Raw genomic sequence first — 27,215 nt, 5'->3', positions numbered from 1 at the left:
TTAGAAGAAAATTGCTTGGATTATATTTGTTTGGAGAAATAGAGGGTCATAACCATGTGAAGAAACACTCTCTCTCACACACACACACACACACACACCAAATGCAAGCACCACCCACACTAAACTCCTCTGTTCCACATGACACCACCTTACACCCCATCACCACCACCACCCTACCAACTGACCGACCAGCATCATAACTAGCCTGCTACCACCACCACCTTACCAACCAACCGACCACCACCATAAATATTCTGTTACTACCCTAACCACAGCCATCACTCTACCCTTACCATCACTAACACTCTACACTAACCAGCACTACTCGAACCACCACGACACTACAGTAACCACCACTACGATAACCATCACCCTTCCCTAACCACCACCCTACCATAACAACCACCAACATAACCACCACCAGCTCTTAGTCTACCCTAACCACCACCACCACCAACACCCTAAGCCCCAGTACCACCTCTGTTTGTCATCAACAATCTCACCACCACTACCATCATCCTTACCACTACCCCCTCACCACCAATACCACCACCCTGACCGCCTCCACCCTCACCATCTGTGAGGGGGTCAGTAGGAAGGCGCAAGAGACTTTGTCAGCGTAAAGAGGACTTTATTTTTAAGTAGTCACGCTTCTTGCTTTCCGCCAGCTTGAACATAAAAAAAATAATGGAGAATCGGGGGATCTTCCTCCCGGGTCTTCAACTTTTGAAGTCCTCCTCCTCCTCTATGGACTGGTCGTCCTCCCTTATTCTTCAGGTAAGGCGAGGAAAAGTGTACTCCGGAGTCCCCAAAATAAAAGGTATCAGAAAAGAGGTAGGGTTCAGTATAGTTATCTCGCTGTGTAGCGAGGGAAAGGGAGCACTGTGGTGCACTGAGTGATGATACCAAACGGGAGATGGCGAGGAGTGATGGTGATGGGAGGGGATATTTATAATATGTGCCCGAGGGCGGTAAGCAGTGATGTTATTAACCCTCTCGCTTCTCCCGCCTCCCGACCCAGCCAGTGAACCGCTCCCGTACCCGAGTCAGCCACGCTTGTCATGGAACGTGGCTCGGCGAAGCATGTTCCTGGTGGCCTCCTGGCTTCTACGTCCACTCTCGTCTCTCCTCCTCTCCTCCTGGGCTGGATGTTCTCTCCGGCGTCTTGTATTCTCCTTCTCGGTCCTCGCTCTTCGATTCTCCGGTCTCCTTCCTCTCTCTGCGATCTCCGGTGTCCGCACACACCCAGGTTCGGCTTCCATCGTTCCCTATTGGGTCCCAGTCGACGACGTCATTACTGGAGGTGGGGTCTCCCGCTAGTGGGTTCCAATTAAAGGGGCCAGTGCCGGTTTCTGACAAGTTTGTTTCCGATGCCTGCAGCCACTCATCCTGTCGAGGAGAAAGCATAGGTGACATGACATCATGGGCTTCCCACCAGTCACCCATCAATCCTGTTGCTTCCCCGCTTGCCTTCTGACACTATCCTAACCATCTTACTGCTAAACTAGCACCATCCTACTAGCACCACCATCCTACCACTACCCTACCCAGTACCACTCTACCCACTACCACCACCAATACTCTAATCACCACCACCACAACTCTAAGCTACCGAGCACCAATCTAACCACCCCTTGCCCTAACCAACACCTTCCTAACCATATATACGACCGCTCTAATCACCTCTACCACCACAATCCACACCGCCACTACCTTCACCACCAACCTAATCAGCCCACCACCCTTTCATTCAATATGTCTCAACTCCTGTCGAAGCTTTTCATTTTTTAACAACCATTTCCAACTCGTTACTTGATTGTTGTTTTCATGGAAACCTACTTTTGAGTTTGTTTACTCTCTGGTAACTTGTTCTCACCTGAACCTATGCATCTAGGTTTCTAGTAAAGCTAAGATTAAGAAGCATTTACACATCGTCTTTTGATATCTATCGACCTGTGACCTGTCAGCCTAGTCCATAGAAATCAATTTCTGAACATTGAGATGGCACTCTATGGTAGGACCCAAGGACTAGTGCCTGCTGGGCAGATTCACCTTCACATAAACTTCATTTTGATCACTATGAATATTTTAATTACTGTGCAGAGGGAATAGGGAATAAGAAAACGTGGTGTTCATCACATTAGGTAGTATACTTTTAATAACGCAACCTATGAACGTGGTAAATCCTGCTTTGAAGACTGATTGGATGGGCTTTCCTTCCGCTTCTTGTCTGTCCCTGCCCTTGAGCATGGTCTCATTAATTGCCCTTCCATTGCTTACTTTTCAGGGACTGTGTTTGATTTTTGTTTAATTACACTATGAGAGTGCATGTGTTTTCCAGCTGTCTCCGTCATGTACTTTTCTTTGCTTCCTCTCTGTGATCCATTGTGGAAATATACCTTTTTAGGGGTACACTGGTGCAGGGTCACCCTTTTGTCCACGGGTTCAAAAACCAACAAAGTAGAGATCAGCACTGGAGTAGGGAATATGTATCAAACTCCCTGTTTGCGATTCCCAATTAGCGGTTTATAGCAAATTGCATATTGAGAATCGCAAAACGGTATGTAAATAAAAACTTGCAAAAAGATAGCAATTGCGTAAAAATCGCTATTTCCATTGCGATGTACCAAATAGCGATTCCTTAATTAATTAAATTAAATTAGTTAAAAAATAGCAAAATAGCAAATTCGCAAATCTGAGAATAGGAAACTCAGGTGCAGCTTGATGACATCACAACTAGGAAGTGTGACTACCCATGCTACATCTGAGTTTCAGAAGCACAGTGAGAGATTAAGAGTTGAGGTGAGGCATCACTGCAATGCTACACACAATGGCAGAGATTGGAGACATTGCCAGCAAGGACGAACAGCAAGGGGAGACACACAGAAAAAGGAAACACAAGTTCTCAGAAAGTGAGCTGGAGGTCCTGATTCAGGAAATGGTTGTTAGCCATGAGCTCCGCTTTGGCATGAAGTCCCTGCGTGTGCCTGAGACACGCAAGAGAAGGATATGGGCAGACATCCAGCATAAAGTCAACGCAATTGGCGTCACCCACCGAAGCCTGAAAGACCTCAGGAAGCGCTAGTATGACATGCGCCAGCGCTCAAAGGAGAAGGTTGCTGCCAGGTTGGAGAAGGCTAAGAAGACCGGTGGTGGGACCTCTACTGCCACTGCTTCAACACCACTCGAGGAAATGGTTGAGGGGACCCTGCTTCCAGAGAGTGTTATGGGCGTGTCAGACCTGGACAGCTCTGATCCCCCGGAACCAAGACAAGGTAAGAAGCATACCATCACACCCCTGATACCTCCCTACTTCCCCCACACACCCAGGAAAGACCCAGGGGCACAACAAAACTATAAGTCCTGTGCAGGTACACAAGCGCACACAGCAATGCATTATGGGAGATGTAGTCACATGCACCTAAAAGTGGAGCATTGACAACCAGCCAGTCTCAACCAGTATGTACGCATCATGAAAGGCAATATACAGACAGACAGGACCCATATAACTCCAAACAGTGAAATTTAATGCATGACAAATGCAAGGCAGGACAGAAAATTAATGTGTGCTTTTACGTCCACCGCACCAGCAGAAACACAGGGAACAATCAATGTAGGCGAGGATGAATCCCCCAACCCAGAGGCGACAGGGCAAGATGAGGAGGAAATGAAAGAGGAGGGCAGCCCAGTTATCCCCCCAAAACGCAGCAGGCGGATTGCAGTGCCACCATTGCCCCCACTGGAGGAGGAAGCCCAGGACGTCGATGTCCAACCAGTCCAGGGACAGTGAGAGCCACAACACCGTGCTCGAGCAGATCCAATACCGCCAATACCATCCAGGCGCAGGGCACGTGCATCCACTAGTGCAGCAGTCACAGGAGAGGACACAATCTTCAGAGGGCTGGAGGGCCACATGTTATAAGTCCAGCGCCTGCAGGCAAGAAACATAAGGGCAATCCAGAGCCAAATCAGGGTTGGCTTCATGGGCATGACGGGTGCCCTGGAGGCACTCTGTGCTGAACTGAGGGCGTATCGTGCTTCTAGGCGCAGGGAGTTGCAGCGCCTAGACCTCTACACCAGGACGGTCAACCGCCTTTCCTCAGCGACCTCTATGCTGTCAAGGCGCAGCATCAATATGCAGCATGAGGTGGCACACTGCAGCCAGGACGTGGCAAGGGTTCTGGTACAGGTGACATGTGCTGTAGATCAGCTGCGGGCAGCTGCCACTACTGGCCAGTGGTGGCTGGTGACATTTGAAAGTGGTAGGGCGTAAAATTAATGTTGTACTGCACTACAGCGAGCTAGCGTAGCGAGTGAGCCACAACATTGGGGAGGTTCTACCCCCAAGAAAAGTTTGAAAAAAGAGTGAACAAATGGTGCATTTTAAAGAAAGTTTGAGAAAGCAGGAACGTTAATAAAGCAATTGTGAAAGTGCAGTTATTAAATTAATAAAGAGATGTTATCTAACAAAATAGGTGCTGCTTATTCAGTATAACCACAGAGCTTCATAACAGACTTCGAGATACAATGACTTGTTAATATCCTTTAAATCCCTTCTTAGAAGAAACTAAGAAAGTAAAGAATGCCATGCTTCTAGAGCCTGAAGAACAAAAATGCTGACTTAATTAGCCAGAGGTGATTCACAACTCTTCAGGCTGGCATGGCATGGAAACGAATACTGGAGGTCCAAGACTTCCACCCTAATTAACCGCACTCTGTGCACACCCTTGCACGTTACTGAAAATATCAGGCACTGGTCACACTTTTATGTGACACAACGATAAGAGCAAGACAGCAAACGTCTTCAAATGTTCATTTCCGTCTTCAAATGTTGCCCTTATTGGTGGTAAGGGGCAGGCTGGACGGATTCTTAAAACAACAAAAGGCTAGTTTATAGAATCATAATTTTATTTCAGGCTTCCTCCTCCTGTCTCCCCTCAGCATCTACCTCCTCTAACTTAAAGTCTGGTGGTACCCAGAGCCATAAACAGTGCCGACATAAATTAATTAATGCCGGACCTGGAACTGGAAGGAGTGGGGTGAGAAAGATGAGAGCCTGTTTTCTCTCACTTGAATGCAGTAGAGACAAGAAGACGACCTGCTAATCAAGATGGAGCAAGTGTGTTCCATTAGCTTTCTTTAACCAACTGGTCCTCATCTAAACATAACTAAGCAGAATCAAGCGCTCCTACATGAGTACGCACTATAATCATACTGAAACTGCCACAAAATCGGAGTACCTTTGTAAAAGAAGTATGTTATATGTGATAGTTAGTTTCCTTCCTGGTTTGCATGGGGAAACAGTTTATGTTAACAAAGGGTATAAAACATGCATTAAAAATAATGCCCAGTGTTGCATCAATGCAATCAGGCTGTGCAAGCACACCAGCCCAACAGGACAGCCCGGACATGCGCACTAGGCTACTCATTAGAAGAGCGGCATGGAACAACCCTCGCTCTTCTAATGAGCACCGCCTAGGGTGCATGTTTGGGCTTGTCGCAAATTTTTTAAGCCCTAAACAGATTATGTGCGCAGCGCACTCTTGGTGTTGTGCGCTCAATCATTCACTTGCAGCAGCTGAATCTGTAGTGCTGCCCCGCCCCCTTCTGACCCGACTGCCTCCATCTCCGGCAGCCTGCTGGGATGGAATGATGATTGCATTGTGAAACAGAGATGAGTCAGAGTCAGAGTCTGACTGACAACAACGCTCAGTGGGGATGCAACGCCCAAGCGCCCTAATGGACGCACCGCCCCTGCTACTGGCCCAGCAGTCCTCACTCCAACAGACAAGGAAGCCCAATCTGGCAGGAGCAGCATTACACCCATGCGCCCCCTAGACAGGCGCCGCAGTGTGCGTCACAGAAGGGCTTCTGAGACAGGTGAAGAGGGCACTGTGCACCCACAGCGAGGGGCTACAGGCCGACAATGCCGCAGTTAAGGTGCTTAGACTTGGACACGGAGATGGGTGCATCAACCCAATGTACACAGACACTTGGTCAAGATTGTTCATTTGCACTGTGAATCTAACATGTGCTGGGCATTGAACAATACATTGTGTGCTACACATGCTGTGTGCCGATATATATCCTGTACTAAGGGAAATTAAACACAGTCTCGTAATAGATATTTAGCATTGTCATCTTTTCTTACCTAGAAATAGTTCTGTGTTATCTAATCTCGCCTCTGGCGCCCAGCAGCTGCACCAATTATACCGCCTGGCATGCGCCCTGGAGCTGGCCCCCCCTCATCTGATGATTCCGAATCAGTGAGCTCCACTGGTGTGCCTTTCCTGGTAGCGATATTGTGCAGCATGGCACACGCTACCACTATCTTGCAACAGGTCTGGGGGCTGTATTGTAGTGCCCCTCCATTCCTATGTAGGCATCGGAAACAGCTCTTGAGTATTCCAATGGTCCGCTCAATGGTACATCTGGTTGCTACATGGGTACTGTTGTACCTCCGCTGTCCTTTAGTAGTGTGCCCTTCGAACAAATGCAATTACCTAGTAGGTATCCCTCACCAAACTCTCCACTTGTGAGTCGACGGTGTATCCTACTGTGGCGGAAGATGAAAGCGTTGTGTGTGCTGCCTGGGTATTTTGCGACTATTTCGGTGATAATGTGCTTGGCATTACACACCACCTGTATGTTATGGGAATGATGGGAGTTGCGATTCCTGAACACATACTCGTTCTGGGAGGGGCGGGGGGGACATGGCAACATGGATCCCATCTATGTATCCAATGATGTGGGGGAATTGTGCTATTTGATAGAACTCCTGCTTGGTCTGGTCTAGTGCCTGTAGTGCGATGGGGAAGTGGATGTGGTGATGCAGCCTCTGTACCATGGCATCAAGGAGCGCGTGAAGAAAGCGCAACAATGCACTCTGTGGGAATCCTCCTGCTGTGGCTATCACCCCCTGGAAGCTACCTGATGCCATGGCCCTAAATAACAAGTTTATTGATCAATCATGAGTGGGGCCACATCCACACAGCACTCTCAAGTGCTGCCTGAGGTAGTACATTGAAGTCACAGAACACAGGCCTTATATACAGCTTTTCCTGCACTGGTAAGCATGTGGATACTAATAGAAGGTAGGTCCTACACAGGAATAGTTACCGACAAACTTGGGCAGATGGGAGATCACTTAGTCAGCAAAGTGGGAGGGGGAACAGAACGGTTTACAACAGCAGGAAATGATTGACAGCCGAGTCTGAGACCAGGTGTTCTGGCAGCTACAAACTCTTAGCATGCACATTGCTTTTAGCTGAGTCAGGAAGTTAACTAAAATAGACAGCACAGGCAGGGAAAAAGACGATCAGCAGAGGATGGGAGAATTATGAAGCAAACCTAAATAGATACCACAGCCAAAATGGCTGCAGCTTATGCCAAGTAAAATATTACACGTTTTCCACACCATGCTGCTCTCCCCCATGTGCGTCTTCCCCACCTGCTCCATGTTGTACTTGCCTTTGTGGGCTTTTTCCACCCACATTGCTTTTCCACCCATATGCGTCTCCCTGTTCCATGTTGTGATCTCTTTCCCCTTGTTATGCACTTCTCCCGCCACCCTCGTGTTGTTTCCGTTCCCGCCCTCCATGAAGCTTCCCCCACCGCACCCTCCTTGTTGCTTCCCCACTCTCTCTTTGAAAAAAAGGAAATGCTTTAACACTGTTTACTTTTTTTCTTTTTAATCCAAAAATTCAAGTATGAGCATTTTTAGGACCGTGCATGCCTGGTTCACCTGCCTACAAAATGACACCTCAACATAAGCACCCTTTTTTTTTTTTGCTTCCCCCTTTAGCAATGCTGCACAACCTGCTAAAAACGTTTGGCAAAGCGAACTACTAGGCCCAGAAGGCAAGACCTAATGGCTTTGCCAATGCTTGTTTCACTTGTGTCCCAAAGTGCGTTCCACTACATCATTGTATACTTTTGAGTGCTGTAGAGGTTTTGGGTTCCGGGGAGTTGGAGGTTTTCAACTACACATCGTGACAAATATCTGTTTTTTAGGTCTCGCTGAGTCAGCGCGCATGCGCTGCTCGTAGAGACTTTAGAAAGTGAGTTTTGAAAGCGCTGCTGTCTGGCGACCAGCTTGCTAGAACGCCCACACGCGCGCGACGTGCACAGCACTTATTCCCGTTGCGCGTGCGCACAACTCGCGTCACCACTTGTGTTTTTTTTTATCGCGGCCTCAGCGTTACTTTTACGGCCGCGCGGCCAATGCTTGTTTTGATGTGCATTGTGCTCGCTCCTGTGGCATAATCTTCCTCTACCTTTTCTCTCTCTGCAGATCCCTGTCCTCCTCCTCTGCCCTTTTCTTTCACGTTGCCATGCTCATTGCTCACAGTTATCTCCAAACATTGCCCTGTGTCTCTTTTGCTTTTTTACCTCTGTCCACCCTGATCCTGTTTGTAACAGATGTTTCTCTGAGCCCCCATCTCCTAGTGCTGGTTCTTTTTGCTGTGTCTCTCAAAGGCCCCACTTCCCTCTGTGTTTGTGTCAGCCTTGGCGCGTCCCCAATCACCTGCTGTCCCCCGACATGCAGCACACACAGTTGATGTTTATTTATTTCCTTCGTGGTTATTGACCTAAGCATCCATGTGACACTCATCTCATTAGCTCATTGCCAAGGAAACCCCGAAACATGAGGGGGTGGTAGGACGCCGCAGCTTTCCTGGATTCTGCGACCTCCTCACAAAGGTAGAGGATGAACAGAGCGCAGTGTGACACAGCGCTCATTATGCCTAAATGGGTGCCCAGGGCTGCGCGCACTGTGAGGTTGGCATGTTTTATTCAATGCGCTCAGGATCGGGCCAGAGTTCATAAACGGATCATGTCTCAGACGCTAAAAGTGCTCATCCGAAATAGTGAAACCCTCCCATTTTTTATTAGATCCAAACTGAATATGCATGCGCCATTTTTACATAACCACAGCTTATGTGAAGCTTATTTGCATTGGGTTTGTTGGCGATGAATAAGTGCTACATTAATGCAATTACAAAACAGTTTATAACCCTCCTCTCACACAATAATACCACAACACCCAGCTGTCAGGTAGTCAATTGTAGCTCTAACAGGCTGCATAATAATGTCCTTATACTGCTTGGCACTTTTACACTCACATAAGACAAAACTGTTATGGGTCATGTCCATCACTCAAACGTTTACCAGCCCCTATCACCAACTGAGCAGCCGTGGAGTAACTGAAGAGATCTGCAGCATGCCGCTGGCCAATCAAAGACTTTAATTTACTCCACTACAGTAGGTCCAACAAGCCACATACTATCACTGCTTCTTGATATAGCGCAATAACAGCCAGAAACTGGATGAAATTAACAGTTATTCCCAGCAGATCTCACCACCATTTCTCCCTCCAACCTATTCCTGCTGAGGAACTTCAAACAAAATATCTCTGAATGGGCAACCAGTGAAATAACCAACCAAGTGGACCATGATCATACCAAATACCAACAAGGGACCTACAGAGCCACTCAAAGTTACTAGCTTGCTGAAAACTATAAACGGTTGGTCTACCTCTCACTTCTTCATCCTTCACAGTGCTAAACTCTGCGTCCCATAACACGATAACCGCTCCTTGGTAGTCATCACATACAACAAGGAAACTCTTCCCCCATAAGATCAAAAAACAAAGACAGATCCCTTCCAACCACACACCCAACATGGTGTAACATGCTACCCATGGAGGCAAGTGCTTCAGCATATATAAATATTGTAATACAATACAATCAAAATGCGGCTTGAAGCATAAAGTCGTATCATGCGACTCAGAAGATTATCCTCAGATGAGCATTGAGAGCTCCCTGAGACATAGATGTAGGGACAGTGTTTGTGCCAATAGTGCTACTCTCCCTCTTCTATGTGCTATGCATGTGAGTGTATCATAAGGTATTTCGAACAGGGTAAGTGGTGGTGTGTATGTAAACAGGTGAAGGCGAGGTGGGCCTCACCTTCTCTCTAAAGTGAGGGTCAGTAGTGCACTTTTTAGGTCTCGTCTATTCTATCCCGTAGGGATGGTGGGCGAGATTTATAGTAAGGCTTTCGAAAAGTCTACCCAATTGCGGATCGCATACAGTTCATTTGAGCCAGGTGCTTGCAAAGGAATCAGCTCCCCCTACCCCTCCCACAAAGCAAGACAAGACAAGAACATCAAAGCGACCGCGGCAGCTCTGATTCCCTTTGCCACCAGCCACTTCAGGTGGTCCGCAGGTCATAAACTGGACCATCTGCTCGTGAATCGGAATGTGTAAATGTAAATGTGTTGTATTTGTATAGCGCGAACAGTAACCCGTAAGCATCCCGGCGCTTGTACTCCTACCACAAGGGAACCCCTCCTGGCTTTTCCTTGTGAGGTGTCCACTCCTGGGCATCCCATGGTGAAACCAGGCATCCCTTGTGTATCGGGGGCCGTTGTGGAGACTAAGCAAGCTATTGCCCAGAGTTGCAGCGTGGGGCCCATGCTTAGATTCGGCACTGAGGCGAGAATATCCGGTCAGAGGAATTTAAGCCCGATCCCGCCGAGGCGGGAATCGAACCCTGGCCAGCGCTCTGCATCAAGGTCTGCCGCTCTAACCATTGAGTCACACTTCTCCACTGGCACATGGTTGCCCAGCCCTCCTACCAGTGCTGCCTTTCCTCTGCCATTCTATGGTTTCCAATAAGTCTTACTAAAACCTAGAGTGGCACATGCATTCTTTTGTCGTCTCTTTTGCTTCTCAGCTTCAACTGGTGCCCGACATCACACCCCGGTTCTACGCGCCTCACATGTATCGCCCTGCCCCACCGGAGTTCTGTTTACCACCACTGCATGGCCCCAGCCCCTCTGAAACTTTGCAAAAGTGTCACTGCTGTTAAATTATCGGGCAGAATGAATAAAGCCACAGATGCAACTACCGGACTTTGAGAACTCTATTTAAATTACTGCAGCATCTGTCACATGGTTAACTTTGGTGTCCTATCTTCAGATGCACCCGGGTCTGGCGGTGTGCTCTTGGCACTTTTCCCTAAACTGTCAGTTAACGCTTGTTATTGTTGTTGCTTTCCCTGGCGTCTTTTTTTTTTTTTTCTTTTCGCATGCTTGTTCACTTTGAATGCACTATGCACCCACCTCGCAGAGGAAGCATCCCATCGCCTCACAACTCACACAGGCACGATTTCACACGCACCTTCACTGTGTTTGCATCTTTTTTTTTCGCGTGCATGTGCACTTTTATACCCCCACCTCGCAGAGGACGCATCCGATCAGCTCACACAAGCACGATTCCACACACACCTTCATTGTGCTTGCGTCTTTTTTTTTTCTTTTTGCGTGCTTGTTCACTTTTAATGCACTATGCCCCCACCTCGCAGCGGAAGCATCCCATCGCCTCACAGCTCATACAGGCACGATTCCACACACACCTTCACTGTGCTCGCGTATTTTTTTTCTTTTCGCATGCGTGTTCCCTTTTAATGCACTATGCCCCCACCTCGCAAAGGAAGCATCCCATCGCCTCACAGCTCACACAGGCATGATTCCACACGCACCTTCACTGTACTTACGTCTTTTTTTTTCTTTTTGCGTGCTTGTTCACTTTTAATGCACTATGCCTCCACCTCGCAGAGGAAGCATCCCATCGCCTCACAGCTCAAACACTAGGAGGAAAGGGTCCCACGTGAGTGTGTGATAATACATACAATTCACAAAAATAATCACCGTTGTGTCAATTGGTTGATTTTACTGTCACTAATTCCCTCCCATTACACCATCCTCACCTGATCACACTCCCCCCTCCCTCCCTGGGGCACTGTACAACCGTTTACATATTGATCAAGTGTTCAGTATATTTAATATACGCACTCCCATTGTGATTAAAACAATGTGGATGCATTCATTGTCTTTGTGATTATTTTTGTGAATTGTATGTATTATCACACACTCACGCTGGGACCCCTTCCTCCTAGTACTTAGTAAGCCCAGGTCCCAGTGACTGTTTGGGTAAACCCCCTATCTATTCACAGCTCAAACAGGCACGATTCCACACCCCAACCGTCATCACCAATAGAAAGAGGACAATGTTACGAGGCAATGGCTTGGCTTCAGAGTTTCTCGTTTTTGTGCCTTCAAATGTGCCCAAGGGCAGCGCGGGCACTGATTAGTTCTCATTACTGCCTCACCTATAACTACATTTGCTGCTGGCTTAGGCTTGTTCACATTTCTTCCTTCTTTTCACAATGCCTAACTCTATTTCTTTTCACTTTTTTTCCCTCCCTGCTCTCTTGCTTCCACGTTTCCTTCCCACAATCTCAGTTTCTGTCCCTTACTATCTACTAATCTTTATTTCTTCTCTTTTACTTTTTGTCTTTTCCTTCAAACTGTAAAAAATATCCCAGGAATCTCAGCGCTCTCAAACCAGGAATAACAAATGCTGATTGTACTTGATTACTATTGCACCAGACAAATCACAATTACTATCTCATAATCGGAAGGTAGTGAGGGTCTGCTGCACTCCAAACTGATAACTTGCAGGTTGTACAAGATCACAGCAGCAGGGGCATAGCCCACCACGCTATTTTACACAAACTCTGAGTTTTTTAAAGTCCAGTCCCTCGCACTCCCGCATCCAAGTTTTTAGTTACAACTGTGATGCTAATTCTGCTTCAGATGCAAACTCCCAAACCCCTCCCCTCCTCCCTCTCAGCGGCGTGACTTCCATTCGTACATCAGGTGCAGTGGCACCGGGACCCAGAGCCCTGAGGGGCCTGTTGAGCCTTGATTATTGCTGTATTTTATAATTCAAACAGCAACCAGGGTGGCCCATTACTTGCACTAGGCCCATGACACGCTGGCTACGCAACGGCCACTCACAATTTAGGGTGCAAATCACATCTTAAATATTTGCTCCCAGGATTTGCTGCAAGAAAACTTGCCACAAATCGTGGGAGTAAACTGCGCGAAATTTCATTTTTGTGCACCCTACATTAGAAGAAATATTGCCTGAATGGTTTATATGTATGTTTATGTAATTGTTTTGACTGCCAATGTGTTGTACTTTATCCTCTGCAGAGGGTTTAAGACACTGTAAGCAGACGGAATTTCAGAAAAAAAATGTCATAGACCAGACCAGCACAGCACCACCATCTCAGCTTGACTCAGTACCACCTCAGCATCACTGATCACGGCACCATTTTAACACCACAGCATCAACACAGCACCACCTCTGCATCAGTACAACACTATTGCAGCACCTCTCTAGCATCTGCACAGCATCACTTCAGCACCAGTCAGCGTCACTCATCACCACTGCAGCAACAACACCTGAGCTGCACTCACCAGCACCTGGGCACGACCACAACCACAGCACCACCTCCACATCACTCAGGCCCAGCGCAGCACTACCCCAGCACAGTGCCACCTCAGTATCACTCAGCACCAGGACAGCACCACCTGAGCAGCACCGCAACACCAATGCATCAGTGCAGCAATACCTCAGCACCGTTTCTGCATCTGCGCAGCACCACTTCTACACCAGTCACGGTCACTCAGGACCACTTCAGCAGCACCACCTGAACGTCACTCAGCAGCAGGTGAGCACTACTACAACCATCAGCACAACACCACCTCAACATTATTCAGCCCCAGCACAGCACTACCTCGGCACTAGCACACCACCTCAGCACCACCTGACTAGTAACACAGCACAACCTCAACATTAGTGCAGCTCTAGTACAGCATCACTCAGCACCAGCATCTCCTCAGCATCACTCAACACCACCACCTCAGCATCACTCTGCACCACCTCAGCATCATTGAACAACACCTCAGTATCACTCAGCACCACATGAGCACCACCTCCGCACAAGCACACCACCACCTAAGCACTACTTCAGTTTAACTCTGGATGATCTGAGCACCAGCACAGCACTACCTTGGCATTAGTGCAGCACTGCCACCTCTGCATCAGCGTAGCACCAGCACAGCATCACTCAGCACCTACGCAGAATCTCCTCAGCATCACTCACCACCACAGCACCACCTCCGTATCAGCACAGCACCACCTCCGCATCAGTGCAACACCAGCAAAGCACCAGCTCAGTACCAGCGCAGCCCCATCACAGCATCAGTGCTGCACCACCTCAGCACAACTTCAGCATTAGCGCATCACTCAGCACCATGTCAGTATAACTCAGCATCACCTGAGCATCAGCATAGCATTATCTCAGCAACAGATAAGACAAACTGGAAGACAGTGTATATATTAATTTTCTTTTAATAGGGTCGTTCGTGTGTACATAATGTTTACTTGTTTACTGTATGTATTTAAAGCGCTATGATACCTACGGGTCAAGCTAGCGCTATATAAAACTTTAAAAATAAATAAAAATTGTGAATGACAAAGCTATTAATTTCGCTATTCTCAAAACCAACTCATAAATAAAAAATGTCATTTACAATACCAATATCTCAAACTTTCTTAATGCGAGACCTATTGCATTGCAAATGCTTGTTATTATGTTGAAGTTGTTACACTTTTGGACATCAGTGTGCTGCAATTTATAACCTACGCCTTCTACAGTCTTTTCTAGTAAGCTTTTCACTGTGACTCAAGAGTCCCTCGACTGTCTGCTGTGGTACCTATGGCCTTCAATAGAAGACTCCATCTCCCTTTGTGAAACAAAATGGCTGCCTTAAAGCCTACCTTTTTTAAGCATCCAAATTACATGCATTATAAATAATAAGTGACGTCACCAGTGCCACACAAATAGTGGTAATTAGAAGAGGTGTGGGTAGGGAAAGGGAGGGCGAGAACGAAGTGTTGCTTTGGTGAGTTCAGTGGTCAGCTGGAGTGGGCTTTCATGACTAGTCTAGATAGAGAAGATAAAGAATGCACAGCGAATATCTGACAAGGGGCCCTGCGAAGAATTCTTAACTTCTGATTGTTTGGTCTGTCAGTAAACGTCTGATGTTATGTTGTAAAATAGGAGGAACATTATTTAAATACAGGGTCAGAAGGCGCATTATAGTCCTAATTATGCAGGCTAGAGTAATAATTTTTCCATATATAAATGACAAACTGCTATTTTATAATTATTTTGGTTTTAAAAAACAATAGTAACTCTTAACTAATCATCAAATTTAATTCTCAGATGATTACGATGACGCTTGTTCTTACACTTTTTCAACATTTCTTGTTCGACAGCCATCCCGTGGTGACGCCAGGAAGCCCACCGTGCCAAAGTAGAATGCTTTCAAGCGCCAAACTTGCCGTTTCAAGTGTAAAACATACGATGCTCTCCATCCGGAGTTTTTCTTTTCCCAATCTAAGAAACACTGCTCTTTTTCAATCGTGCAGTTTCACGTTTTTGAGCGTAAGAAAAGTAGTGAAGGACGCTGTAAATGTCACAGTGCATACAGTAAAGAATGCATCCTTAACGGCAAAGACGATTGCTCTTACCAGCATAAGAAACGCTATGAAGCTGCTCGTGGTGGCGATGCTCTCCGTGTTCTGGTGCTGCGGGAGACAACTGAGATTGGTAGGTGGATTTTAACATATTCGTGTACATATGCTTGCATACGTAAAGTAAACAATTTTTTTTCTAAAAACATACAAGTTTACGACTTATAATATTACCTGCTTTTGTATAACGCATTTCTGCCAATGGTTTGCTCCTCAAGCTCGTCTGGGATGTGATCTTGTTGCCTCTCAGGTTGAGGTGAGTTGTTTGAAACGTAACCTGAGCACAGCTTCTAGCCCCAGAGAGCCAGGAGCGCTGGGATCCAGTTCACTATTGCGTCCCTGTTAAAGTGCTCGGTGCTACGATCACCCCTGAACCTCCTCTGCGGTTAAGATCACCTTGTATACTACTGTCGTTTTCAGTTGCAGAACAGATTCATGGGTTACAAACGGGGCTACCTATTTTCTTGACCTACTTTTAAGTGGCTTCATATGCTTCCTGAGCCTGCTTCACAGCACAAAAACGGTCCATCCTGATTGGTTGGGGATTACATGCTTCAAAACATGATAAATGTCTCAGTTTGTCACATAAAGGCTAAATGATGTGTCAGTTCAGATATTGACACAAGGGGGCAGAGGCACGTCTTTCTTGTATAAAGTTTGTATGTATTTTTCGGGAATGAGGTAAGACTTTTGAGAAAAGGGCTTTAGAAACGAAGGTATTCCAGGATTCCTGGGCTTTAACTTGTAGGCATACAGATACAGTTTCTTAATGTCTTTAAATTGTTTCCTCTGGTTTGCTATTCGACCAGGTCCTTTTGCTTCAAGCAGCTCTTAAATGTGCTTTAAACAAAACCAAAGAGGGATCTTTTCAAAAGTTATGGATGCAGATCCTATGTCTTCCTGTTACTGCTGCTGACTTCAACATTGACACAACATTTTCCTTTTTTCTCTCGCTGATATGTCAGTTCTGGGTTATTTTTAGTTGACCAGCTGTTGGGATCAGTAGAGTATTTGACTAGTTACCTCAGAAGTGGTTAATGTCCTTACCTTACATGGTAGCTGGACCACCCATTGGTCCAACAATTCATTTAATGGAAATTTCATGGCACAACTTTTTGCTTTTTTGAGATATGCCAAACATATATAGAGGAGGAGACTTGCATGTTTGCCATGTTACTTTAATATCATTTTATATTAGTAAGGTCAAGCAGCAATTGTGAATTTAGCATGATTTTATAAATTGTAAGCTGGAGATTGTTGACATGCGGCAGATCATGGCTAGTTATAACTGACAGTCTGTATAAATAACTTTTTCTGTATATTTCTACACAGTTGGTTCTAGATTTGTTTTCACATAACTCTAATGTGTTTTGTCCAGAGACGTTTCGTTTTAATTCTTAATAGGTTTGTATCTAGTAGTTCTCTCTCAGGAGATCTCCATTTATATTCCTAAGCACTGAGTTGTTCCGTCCACGAGACCCTCACCACTTATTTCAATGTCACATTTTGACAGTATTTTCTCCTTACTTCGGACACGCCAGGAGATACATGTGATAAAAAGTGAACTTTTGCAGCCTTAAGAAAGGGTATATTCCAATGTAATTCATTTTAGTTTATAAAGTCACTAAAAATAAGCAAAAGTGACATTTTAAAATATCCTTAGCAAACTCTTTTTACTTTCTTTTAAAGTGAATGATAAAGAAGGATAATGCACCACTACCACGTAGGCTGTAGCTTTGAAACAGTGAGACTAGAACCCTTGCCTTTAAGGGCACCCTGGCCTTCGGTGTCCCATCATGCCCTGCAGGTGGCCGTTTACCTAATCCTTTTTTCCCGGCTCCTGCTGACAGGATCCCTAGCTGCTTAACACTCCTTCAGGACTAAGCCTGAAGGCTGCTCTCCACAGCTACTACTTAGATAGCTTTCTATGGTTGTCTAAGACCACTGAAATTACCATAAGGGTTGTCTGGATTGGTGCATGGTGCTTCACTTAAATAAGTATTCACCATATACTAAGCCCCCCTCCTACAGTATCCGATTCAATTCACCCTTCATGTTTGATGAGAGTATGAATCTTTGCCTCTGTCTCTGAGCCGGCAGAGGTGTACCTCTGTGTCGAGTGCTCAGGGCGCTGCTCTGTCATCTCCTCCCCGGTCTTTTGACCTTGGGTCTTGCCTCCTCTGCTAAGGCGAATCGCTGGCTCATGTGTCCCCCTCTTTCCACCCGTCGGGACTGGTCCAGGCCTCCTCAGGTGATTGAAAGGAAAATGCCTTTCCTTCGCTGGAAATAATAACATATATTGTAGTTGGTGGGCCCTTCAATTTGTTTTGACCGAGTCAAAGGTGCGCTTCTGCCTCTGAAACTCAGGTTTATAGTATGGGAACACCATAATTTTAAAGTTTTCCTAGTGGGTCTCTCCTATACGGCGCTCTTCCCCAAGTAGTATGTCTCTATCTTGAAAATTCAGAAACCTGGCGATTATTGGCTGTGGAGCTGACCCCGGAGGAGGTTTTGCGATCAACACTCCGTGGACTCGCTCTATGACAAAGCAGGATGAGAATTGTTCTGGGGGAGAAAGACTCTTAGCCATCTGTCCAGAAAGGCACCCAATGTTAGATCCTTCGATCCCCTCCGGACGTGAACCACTGCCCCCAGAACATTGCGTTGTGAGGATAGTTGTGATCCAATCACCGAATAAGTAGGGTTATCATCTGCGGTGCCAGCCAGCTCCCCAGCAGCAGTCTCCTGGCCCCTGGTTTTTAGTGTTGTTGTTGGAGTACCATTGACTGTGTCGCCACAGGGGGAGCGCCAGGAGGTTGTTCACTACCGGTGCACCAGAATTTCATTTCTAAGAGCCTCTTTGTTTCCCTCTCACCTCCATTGACCCTCCAGCACCAACTCGCTGCTGCACGACTCTAAGTACAGTCTAGGACCTCTTACCACTCGAGGCCAGTGGGTGCGTTCTTCTAGGGCCTAGGCACGTGGGTCTCCGCACCCCTCTGCCTTGTGCGGTGAGCTGCAGGTATGGCATGCTTTAGTTGGTCACAATGTTGCAATGTATCCCTGGGGAAAGGAGGTGGAGGGCCAATGATCCGCCACATACTGTTGTATCAGCGTTCATGTATTCAAGGAGAGGTGCCCCCACAAGCAACGATGGAATATGTACTGTTGCGCGGGCGCTCCAAGCAGAAGGGGAGATGCACTCTCCAACAATGTCGGCTGGCCACTAGTTACATCTCCAGCTGCCACCTCTCTGATGGAGCAGGTGCATGCCATCCCACCAGGCCTTAGGACGTTGACGCGTGCCCTGGGCAGGGATAGGAGGGTGGCGGAGGCAGAAAACCTATCTCTCCCTGTCTACATGTCCGATCGACACTGCGGCTGTTCACCCCGTGGCGCCTCTCCCCAGTGCTTTGGAGCCTGTAGCTGCTCACCTCCTGGCAGCCACTTCAGATTCTCCGGGTACCCCGCAGTAAGAGCCTCCTGCGAGGAGCCCAAGCAGTATCAATCAGGCGCAGCAGTGCCCCACTAGCCCGCAGTGGCTCCTCTGCGGTCTCCAGCCGACCTTCCTTAGGTCAATGGCATCGCCGCGCCCCTCTGAATCAAAGGCACTGTGTATGGGGAGCAGAGGGTTGCTGGGTCAGATGCAGCTGCTGTCAATCACTGCTTAGAGCTTGTAGAAAATGCGGCTAGTCAGCCATCTTGTTGGCCACACACACATTGTTGTTCTATCTTGACCGCACAAAAGAGTTCTGTGTGGATGATCAACTCTTTGTGGGCTATGTAGGAGCTAAAAAAAAGGGAAGGTTGTGCAGAAACTCAAGATTGATCGTTCTATGCATGTGGAGAAGTGTGGCTCACTGGTTAGAGCAGGCAGACCCTGAAGCAGAGGTCAGACCCCGGACCAGGGTTCAATTCCCGACGCGGCAGGGTCTTGAGCTCAAATGTCCACGGACTCGACAATTCTCGCTTCGGTGCCTGACCTAATCATGGGTTCACACTCTGCAACTCTGGGCATTAAGCTTGCTTAATCTCCACAACGGCCCCCCGCGGCGGGATGCCTGGCTTTCACCTTGGGGATGCCCTGTAGGGGCTATCTCACAGGGAAAAGCCAGGACGGGTTCCCAAGGCAAGCGCCGAGATACCTCCCCGGTGATCGAGCGCTATATAAGAACATACAAAAAAAAAAGAAAAAGATCTGCTATTCACTGGCCAAAAAGCAACCCCCTGAGGTCCTGCAGCAGGAGCCAGCGGGAAGCCAAGCCGAGCCGGAGCCGGAGCCGGAGTAGGGGGCAGCAGGTGGAGGTACCGGGTTTGCCAGCCAGCCGGCCGATCGCCCACGAGCACCCGAGACCGCAAATGACCGCGAGTGACCCGGTCTTGACTACCAACGGCCAGCGAGAGCAGAAGGAGCAGGACACAGGAGGCGAGACGACGAGGCGGGTTACGAGAGGCGGACACCCGGCGTGACCAGCGCGGGGAGGTGAGCCTGCTCATAGTCCTGCCGTGGTCCCGCACTGCCTCTTCCATGCCTCTTTCCTACCTTTCCTCACGGTGCCTGTGACCTGACCGGACCTCTGGTGTGCCTCCCGCCAAGCCAAGCCTTAGGGAAGCTCTGGGAGCACGAGGGGTAGCACAGTGGGGGGCCGTTACCAGAGAGTTATCAGAGAGTGGTGCAAGGCTCATCACTCCTACCGACCTTGCTTGCCTGGCTGCCCCTGTGCACCCTGCCTCCCACAAACCCTTGCCTAACTGATCCCAACCAGTTTTAAACTACGTTGTTTGTGAGGCTGTGGACTATATTCCTGACTACGAGGACCTTGAGCGGGAGCCCGGGACTGCGAGGACCAGCATTCCACTTACTATCCGCAGAGGATTTGCTCCAGAATCTTGGCTTGCAGCGCACTCCCTGAGGCAGAGTCGGCTGGTGGGAGCGCTACCGCATTCGGCGGTAAGATTACTCGCTCTCAGCGCGACCGCGCCCAGGTTGTAGTGTATTGAAAGGCTGACCCTTGGAAGAGCCTACCGGGGGACTGCGAGGCCCAGAAACCACCGCACCTTGCAGCTGGCGCCTCTTCCCCCGGCAGCCACGCCCATCTAATTGGCCTGACGCTATAACTTTTCGCGACACCCGCTGCGCGGGTGCCGCTCACTATCCCGGAATCTGATACACCAGAGGATTTGCTCCAGAATCTTGGCTTGCAGCGCACTTCCTGAGGCAGAGTCGGTTGGTGGGAGCGCTACCGCATTCGGCGGTAAGATTACTCGCTCTCAGCGCGACCGCGCCCAGGTTGTAGTGTATTGAAAGGCTGTCCCTTGGAAGAGCCTACCGGGGGACTGCGAGGCCCAGAAACCACCGCACCTTGCAGCTGGCGCCTCTTCCCCCGGCGGCCACGCCCCATTAACCAGCCCATTTAAGCAAAACATTCTCCAACGCGACGCGGGACGGGTCCCGGGGCGATTCGAGGACGTAAGAGACTGCACTGGGCCACTACTCTGTCACCTCCATCTGGATACACTCCATTCTTTCCCTAGTATCATTGTCTGACTCACAGCTTAACAACAATGGTTCTTACTAGAGGATCCAAAACCAAAACAAAAGCCCCGAGCTCGGTGGGCAAATTGCTTGGCCCTATGGACGACTTTCTCACAAAGGCCAATACGTTCATAGACCAAAGCATTTCAATGATGGAAGAAAGGATCTCCTTGGATCTGGCATTCGCCAAAAGATCCTCATTAGGGATCTTGGCGAATGCCAGATCCCCAGCTACGGGAGCTTTAAACGCTGAGGCAGTTCCAACCCGAGAGAGACGCAGCTTACCAAATATAGTGGATTTATCAGTGTCCCAACTTGCGGACTCAGTTTAGTTTCGATTTAGAAAAAACACCGGACCTAGCCCCGCAAAGCCTCTCCACAAATCTCCTCCATAGATAAAAGAATAGAAAGGGGTAGGAGGGAGGGAGCTATAAGTAAGAAAACGGTGTCCCCCAACCCCAAAATACTAAATAACCTGATGCAGCCACCTAGCGTCCCACAAGACCGACAGGATAGGGTAGAACAAATAGAAGTCCCAGTGACAGTACATCAATCAGAGAAGGAAACACCGTTCCCGAGAATTCCGGACCCTCCTACTTCTACACAAACCCACGAGGGCTTGCGTGATATGGAGGTTCCTGAATTAACACTGACTAAGATAGCCATTATATTCAAACAAGCACTACAACCCCTAGAACAGCGATTAGCACATCTAGAGTTACAAATCTCTAAACTTATAAAAAATCAACAGCTGAACCACCCGTCAGGACCACAAAAAGCAGGAGGAAATAACATTAAACAGCCAGTTATCACTAAAACTGCCAATGCAAATCCACCCTCGCTTAATCTCCAACAAAAGACACTTCAGATAACAACGCCCACGGTGCCTACTACCAACAATGCATCAAATTTAGCTAGAACGTCAGAAAAAACGACTGCCCCGAGTATTCCTAACAACTCAAAACAGACCATCACATTGAACTCCCCAGGTGCGGCAATTACACCCGCCCCAAACCTCGAGGTAACCAATAAATCCGCGAACAAAACTCTCGGTAAAAATACAAATAAACCATCAACTAAACCACCGGTCCCTCAGGTTCCAGCTTCAAAAACCCCTTCGGACAGGCCCAAGAGAAATACTGCAAAGAATTTAGGCCCTCCTAGACTCCCAGCAGATTTTCCTCCTGAGGCTTCACCGTATGTGGTGGTCATGGCTGGTGTTCCTGAGCTAACTGACCTTAGCTCGGAACCTGGCTGGTCCCTAAAAAATAAGGCCCAGCATTGGCTCCAGACCAACCGACCGATCCCATCTACCTGGCGTGGAAGGATCAGATCTGTTGCTAGGGTCCCATGGGTGGGTAATACTAGAAAGACGATCCCCGGGGACTGTATAGTGATTACTTTTGAGGACCCACGCATAGCAGACTACGTCTGCGCTTGGGAAGACATTGCCTCAAATGGAGGTATTAAGATCAAGTCACTTTCCTTCTTCTATCCCTTTAGGCAACTGGATGGATTCATCCAGGAACAAGAGCCTCCCTGGACTGTTCCATTTCCCAGACAGGAGGACTTACCAACCCCCAGATATCATGGCCCCCCCAGCGCACATGACCCAGATTTTTCCTGGCATACTGTGAGACCACGCCACCAGGGGGGACGATGGGAAGATAGAAGACCCTACTCACAATGGCCGTTAATCAGGGACCAATCCCGGTGGGATCCTTGGCATAACATCCCGTTGTATAATAGGTATAGTGGCCTTGAAATGGTCGACTGACCACTAACAGAAAGCCGACCCAATGACCTGCACGTATCCCTTTCCCCGCAGACCTTGAATATCTCCTCTGGACCCATGAATGTTGAAGCCATAGCTTTAACAGAACAACTAAAAGATGAGCCCTCGCCAATCTCCATACTCTATTGGAACATCGCAGGCCTCCGATCCAAAATCGAGGACGGGTCTGCGCAAAGCTTCCTAAAACCCTACCAAATAATCTGTCTTCAAGAGACCTGGTTAACAGAAGAACTACACTTACAAGGTTATAAAACCTATTTTGTACCAGCACTAAGTAGTTTAATGGGAAGACCCAAAGGTGGGCTAGTAACTTATATAGCCAACACCCTAACCCTCACTAAAGTGGTCATAGTTTCCCAGGATTCTAATCATCAAATTCTCTCATTAACCTTTTCTAACAAAGAAACTATTTTTCTGACCAATGTATACAATAACCTATCGGAAGAAAACTTTATAACTCTCCTCACAAACATGCATGAGAACTTAAAACAATTCTACCAATGGAGAACTGGCAAAGGGGCAACCCACATAATATGGGGAGGAGATTTCAACCTCCATCCTTGTTCAATGACTAACCCACTTTGTTGTGGGATGGCGGATGAAATCGGTGCCCCGTTAGCGCACTTTGAACATAATAAATTGGGAAATATTCTAAATGCTGTCCTTTCGGATCTGGATCTGCATATTGTTAATCATCATGACGCAGATCCTAACATATTCAGCCCGACCTACGTGGGTAGAGGCCATCAAACAACAGTTGATTTTATATTTCTTTCCCCTGGCCTGACAAACATAGCTAAAGATTTTGGGGTCATTGATAATCCGCTCAGTGACCATTCAGCCTTAACGATTAACCTTTATATGTCTGCAACCACCACCCACAATTCTGATATAGCGACCACCCTCGCACAGAATAAAATAGAGGTTGGTAAACACAATGGATTTACAATTAAATGGGCAAAAATTAATCCCACCGAAACCACAAAAAAATTAATAACTTTGGCTTATCCAAATATTTTAAAATGTCTGGACCTTTCATCAAGCCATAAGGAAGTCCTAACGAACTTTAAACAAATTCTGGTTTTCATAAAGGACTTACTTACCTCAAAACCTAAACCAAATCACACTGCAAAACAGAAATGGTTCAATCATAACTGCACAGCTGCACTAACCAAACTAAAACTAGCCCTCCATAATAAACCGCGTGACGCAGCCCAAATTCAACTTTTAAGGCGCCAATACATAGGGGAACGGAAATTGAGAACTGCCCAACTCAAGCAGAAACTTTGGGACGACCTCCATAAGGGTGCCGTCTTAAAAAATAGTGAGCTTTTTTGGCGCACAGTCAGAACTCCTTATCTCTCAGAAACTGGCATCCCTAAAATAGAAGTCGCTATTGATGAGAACACCTGGGTTACACATTTCTCGGAGATCTTTAAAAACACTTCACCCACAGACCCATTGCCCTTAAAAGCCCAGTACCCCATCCCGCTTCTTTTTGATATTCCAGACCTCTTGGAGGCATTTCAGAAAAGTAAATCAGGTAAAGCTCCAGGCCCTGATGGGGTCCCAGTGGACTTTTTTAAAAACAACCTAGATCTCTGGGCCCCCATTCTAACGAGAGTCTGTTCAGCGGCTGCGAATGAGGGAATCCTAAGCTCTTGGACTAAATCAATAATGGTCCCCATCTTCAAAAAAGGGGACCGTCAAGACGTGAAATGTTATCGGCCAATCTCACTGCTGGACTCGCTGGGGAAAGTAGTGGGGAGAGTCATCCTAGAGCGTCTCCAGCAGTGGAGTGAGGACCGAGGCATTATCTCTGATATTCAATTTGGTTTCCGTGAGGGCTTTGGTACATTAGAGCAGGTCCTCAATCTTACCCTAATAATGGGCAAATATACGCAGGCCATCCCAACTAAAATCTATATGGTCTTTGTCGACCTATCCGCAGCTTTTGACTGCGTTTCGCACGCAAAGCTGTGGAAAGTCCTAGCCCAATTGGGAGTAGACCTCCCTCTTTTGGACTTTCTGAGAGAGCTCTACACCGGGGCAACGGCCAGAGTGCGTTTTGGCCTAAACGGAGAGCTGACGTCTCCGTTTGGAGTAGGGCGTGGAGTCAGGCAGGGTTGTGTCCTGGCCCCCTTCCTCTTCTCACTCTACACTAACGGTCTGGAGGGGGAGATGTTGAGGGGGGCTCAGGACCTCCCGCGCATAAATCGACGCCTGATCCCCGCCCTGCTCTACGCGGACGACGCCGTCATCCTCGCACGAACTCCCCGTGAGCTCCAGCAATCATTGAACAGGTATACGACCTTTATGGGCAACCTTGATCTAAGGGTGAACGTGAAGAAAACGTTCATAATTACGGCAGGTAGGGGGCAAAAAAGAATAAAACCCATTCACCTTGATAATCAAAAGCTTGAAGCCACCCCTCAATACCCATATATGGGTGTTATGATAGATGATAAACTGACCTGGAAGCCAGCAGTGAACACAAGGGCACACCTATTCAAGAGATCAATTGCCGCTCTAACGAGCTTCTCTCAGAGACTAGGAAAAAGGCCCCCAGTGGAGCTATTAAAGATCTACAATGCCAAATGCCAGGCTATCGCATTATACGGTGCGGGAGTCTGGGGTTACACTGACACTAGCTCTATTCAGAAGGCGGAAAACGTCTTTTTGAGATTCTTATTAGCTACTCCTAAAGGTACCTCAACATTTGCAATGCATTTAGAATTAGGTATACCCTATATAGAGGACCTAATCAAAATAGAACCAGTGATGTTGTGGCGCCGTATCTGGAAATCCGAGAAAAACGCAATCCGCAATCCATTGTTGCTGATTCCATGAACTTGGACAAATCATCAAAAATAAAGTGGCTCCTCTATGTAAGGAATTTTTTTAAAGATCTAGGATTTGAGAACTATTACTTGGATCCAAAATCTATAACAGACATTTCTAAAAGAGATCTTAAACAATCAGCACTAAGTCATTTGGAATCCTTAAGACTTGCATCTAATTCAACTAAAACAGCAGTTGCACATGCTAACATGATCCAAATAGCCTATGGCATTCATCTGTACCTGACACTACAAATATCAAGTTACGAAAGAATGCTAATAACAAGATTTAGGCCAAATACTTTTTTTAGACTGGTCACATTCCCACTGAAAAACTGTTGGAATGCTACTCTTCCGCCCTGCCCGTGTGATGGTTTATCAACACAATCCAACTTGCATGTGATCATGCTCTGTAAATTCCATCAAGCCCACAGAAAGATTTGGCTACTACCAATACTAAGGTCCTGGGGGTTGAGACAATGCAGACCCGCCCTCTTAAGACTCCAAATGTTGGAAACTGAAAATGTCTGTTATTTTGTTAGCAATTTTTTAAAATGCATTATGAAACATAGAAAGAACCTGTAAAAGTCCTCATTAAGATCACCTTGAGCGGTTTCCTATATTTTAACTAACTCTTTTTTAATGTATCAGCTATTCTCGTATGAAATGTTATGAAATGGGTGTACTTTTTTAATAAGCAAAAATGCAATGTATGATATTATCTGTCTCTTTTATGGTTTTTCCATTGTGAATAAGCCGAATAAAGATCTTTATTATTATTAACCCCCTGAGAGCTTGCAGTCTCATTCCACCAGAGCCAAGCTGCGACCACTGCGACGTTAACATGCAACAAACAATGAGGTGTAAGCTGTTGTCCCTGTCCTGGACATCTGTCAGGCAGCAACGCGGGCATCCTTGCACACGTTTGGCCAGCACTACTGCTTGGACATTCAGATCCTTTGTGAACGGCTCTTCACTCGTTCGGTCCTATAGACTTCCCGATGTAATTGGCTTCGCAGACCTACCTTGTAGGACTCTGGCTTGGTATATGGTGGTCGCTTATGTAAGTATAGCTAATCCAGACAACCCTTATGGTGATTTTAGTGGTCTTAGACAACCTGAGAAAGCTCTCTAAGTGGTAGCTGTTGAGAGCAGCCTTCAGGCTTGGTCCAGAAGGATTGTAAAGCAGCTTGTTTTACCAGTACTTCGTCTTATGGTATAGGTTAAGTGAAAAAGAACCACACAGTGTAGTTATAAAAATATGTATTTAATATTAACACTCACTAACACGTTGCAATATCTCCTACCTGAAGGTATAACCATAATACATGCAATACTTTGGAAGTAGAACAAGTAAGTAGCACAAATATACAGTGGTCTCCAGGGGGAGACCAAACCATATACTAAAATAGTGGAATGCGAACCACGATCTAAGTCGAGAATGGACCCAGAAGACGTATTGTATTGTATTGTATTGTATTGTAATTGCATTTATATAGCGCTTACTACCCCTGACGAGGCGTCAAAGTGCTTTTTTCCGCAAGTAGCACGCTACTCTGGGACCCATAGAGGATTAGTGTTGAATT

The 27,215-nt window shown here is 47.1% G+C and overlaps 1 protein-coding gene across 3 annotated transcripts in view; it reads left to right on the top strand.

Annotated features, from left to right (window-relative positions):
* Positions 1–27,215, top strand: part of PRR11 (proline rich 11) — a 298,857-nt gene that overhangs the window by 76,274 nt on the left and 195,368 nt on the right. For all 3 annotated transcript variants that reach the window (XM_086954972.1, XM_086954971.1, XM_086954973.1), the window contains exon 3: positions 15,201–15,534. In XM_086954972.1, the coding sequence (XP_086811098.1) occupies positions 15,201–15,534 (334 nt within the window). The remainder of the gene's footprint in view (positions 1–15,200; positions 15,535–27,215) is intronic.

The sequence above is a fragment of the Lissotriton vulgaris genome, chromosome 2_1 (assembly GCF_964263255.1).
Source record: "Lissotriton vulgaris chromosome 2_1, aLisVul1.2, whole genome shotgun sequence".
Taxonomy (NCBI): domain Eukaryota; kingdom Metazoa; phylum Chordata; class Amphibia; order Caudata; family Salamandridae; genus Lissotriton; species Lissotriton vulgaris.
This window is presented reverse-complemented; position numbering and strand designations above follow the sequence as displayed.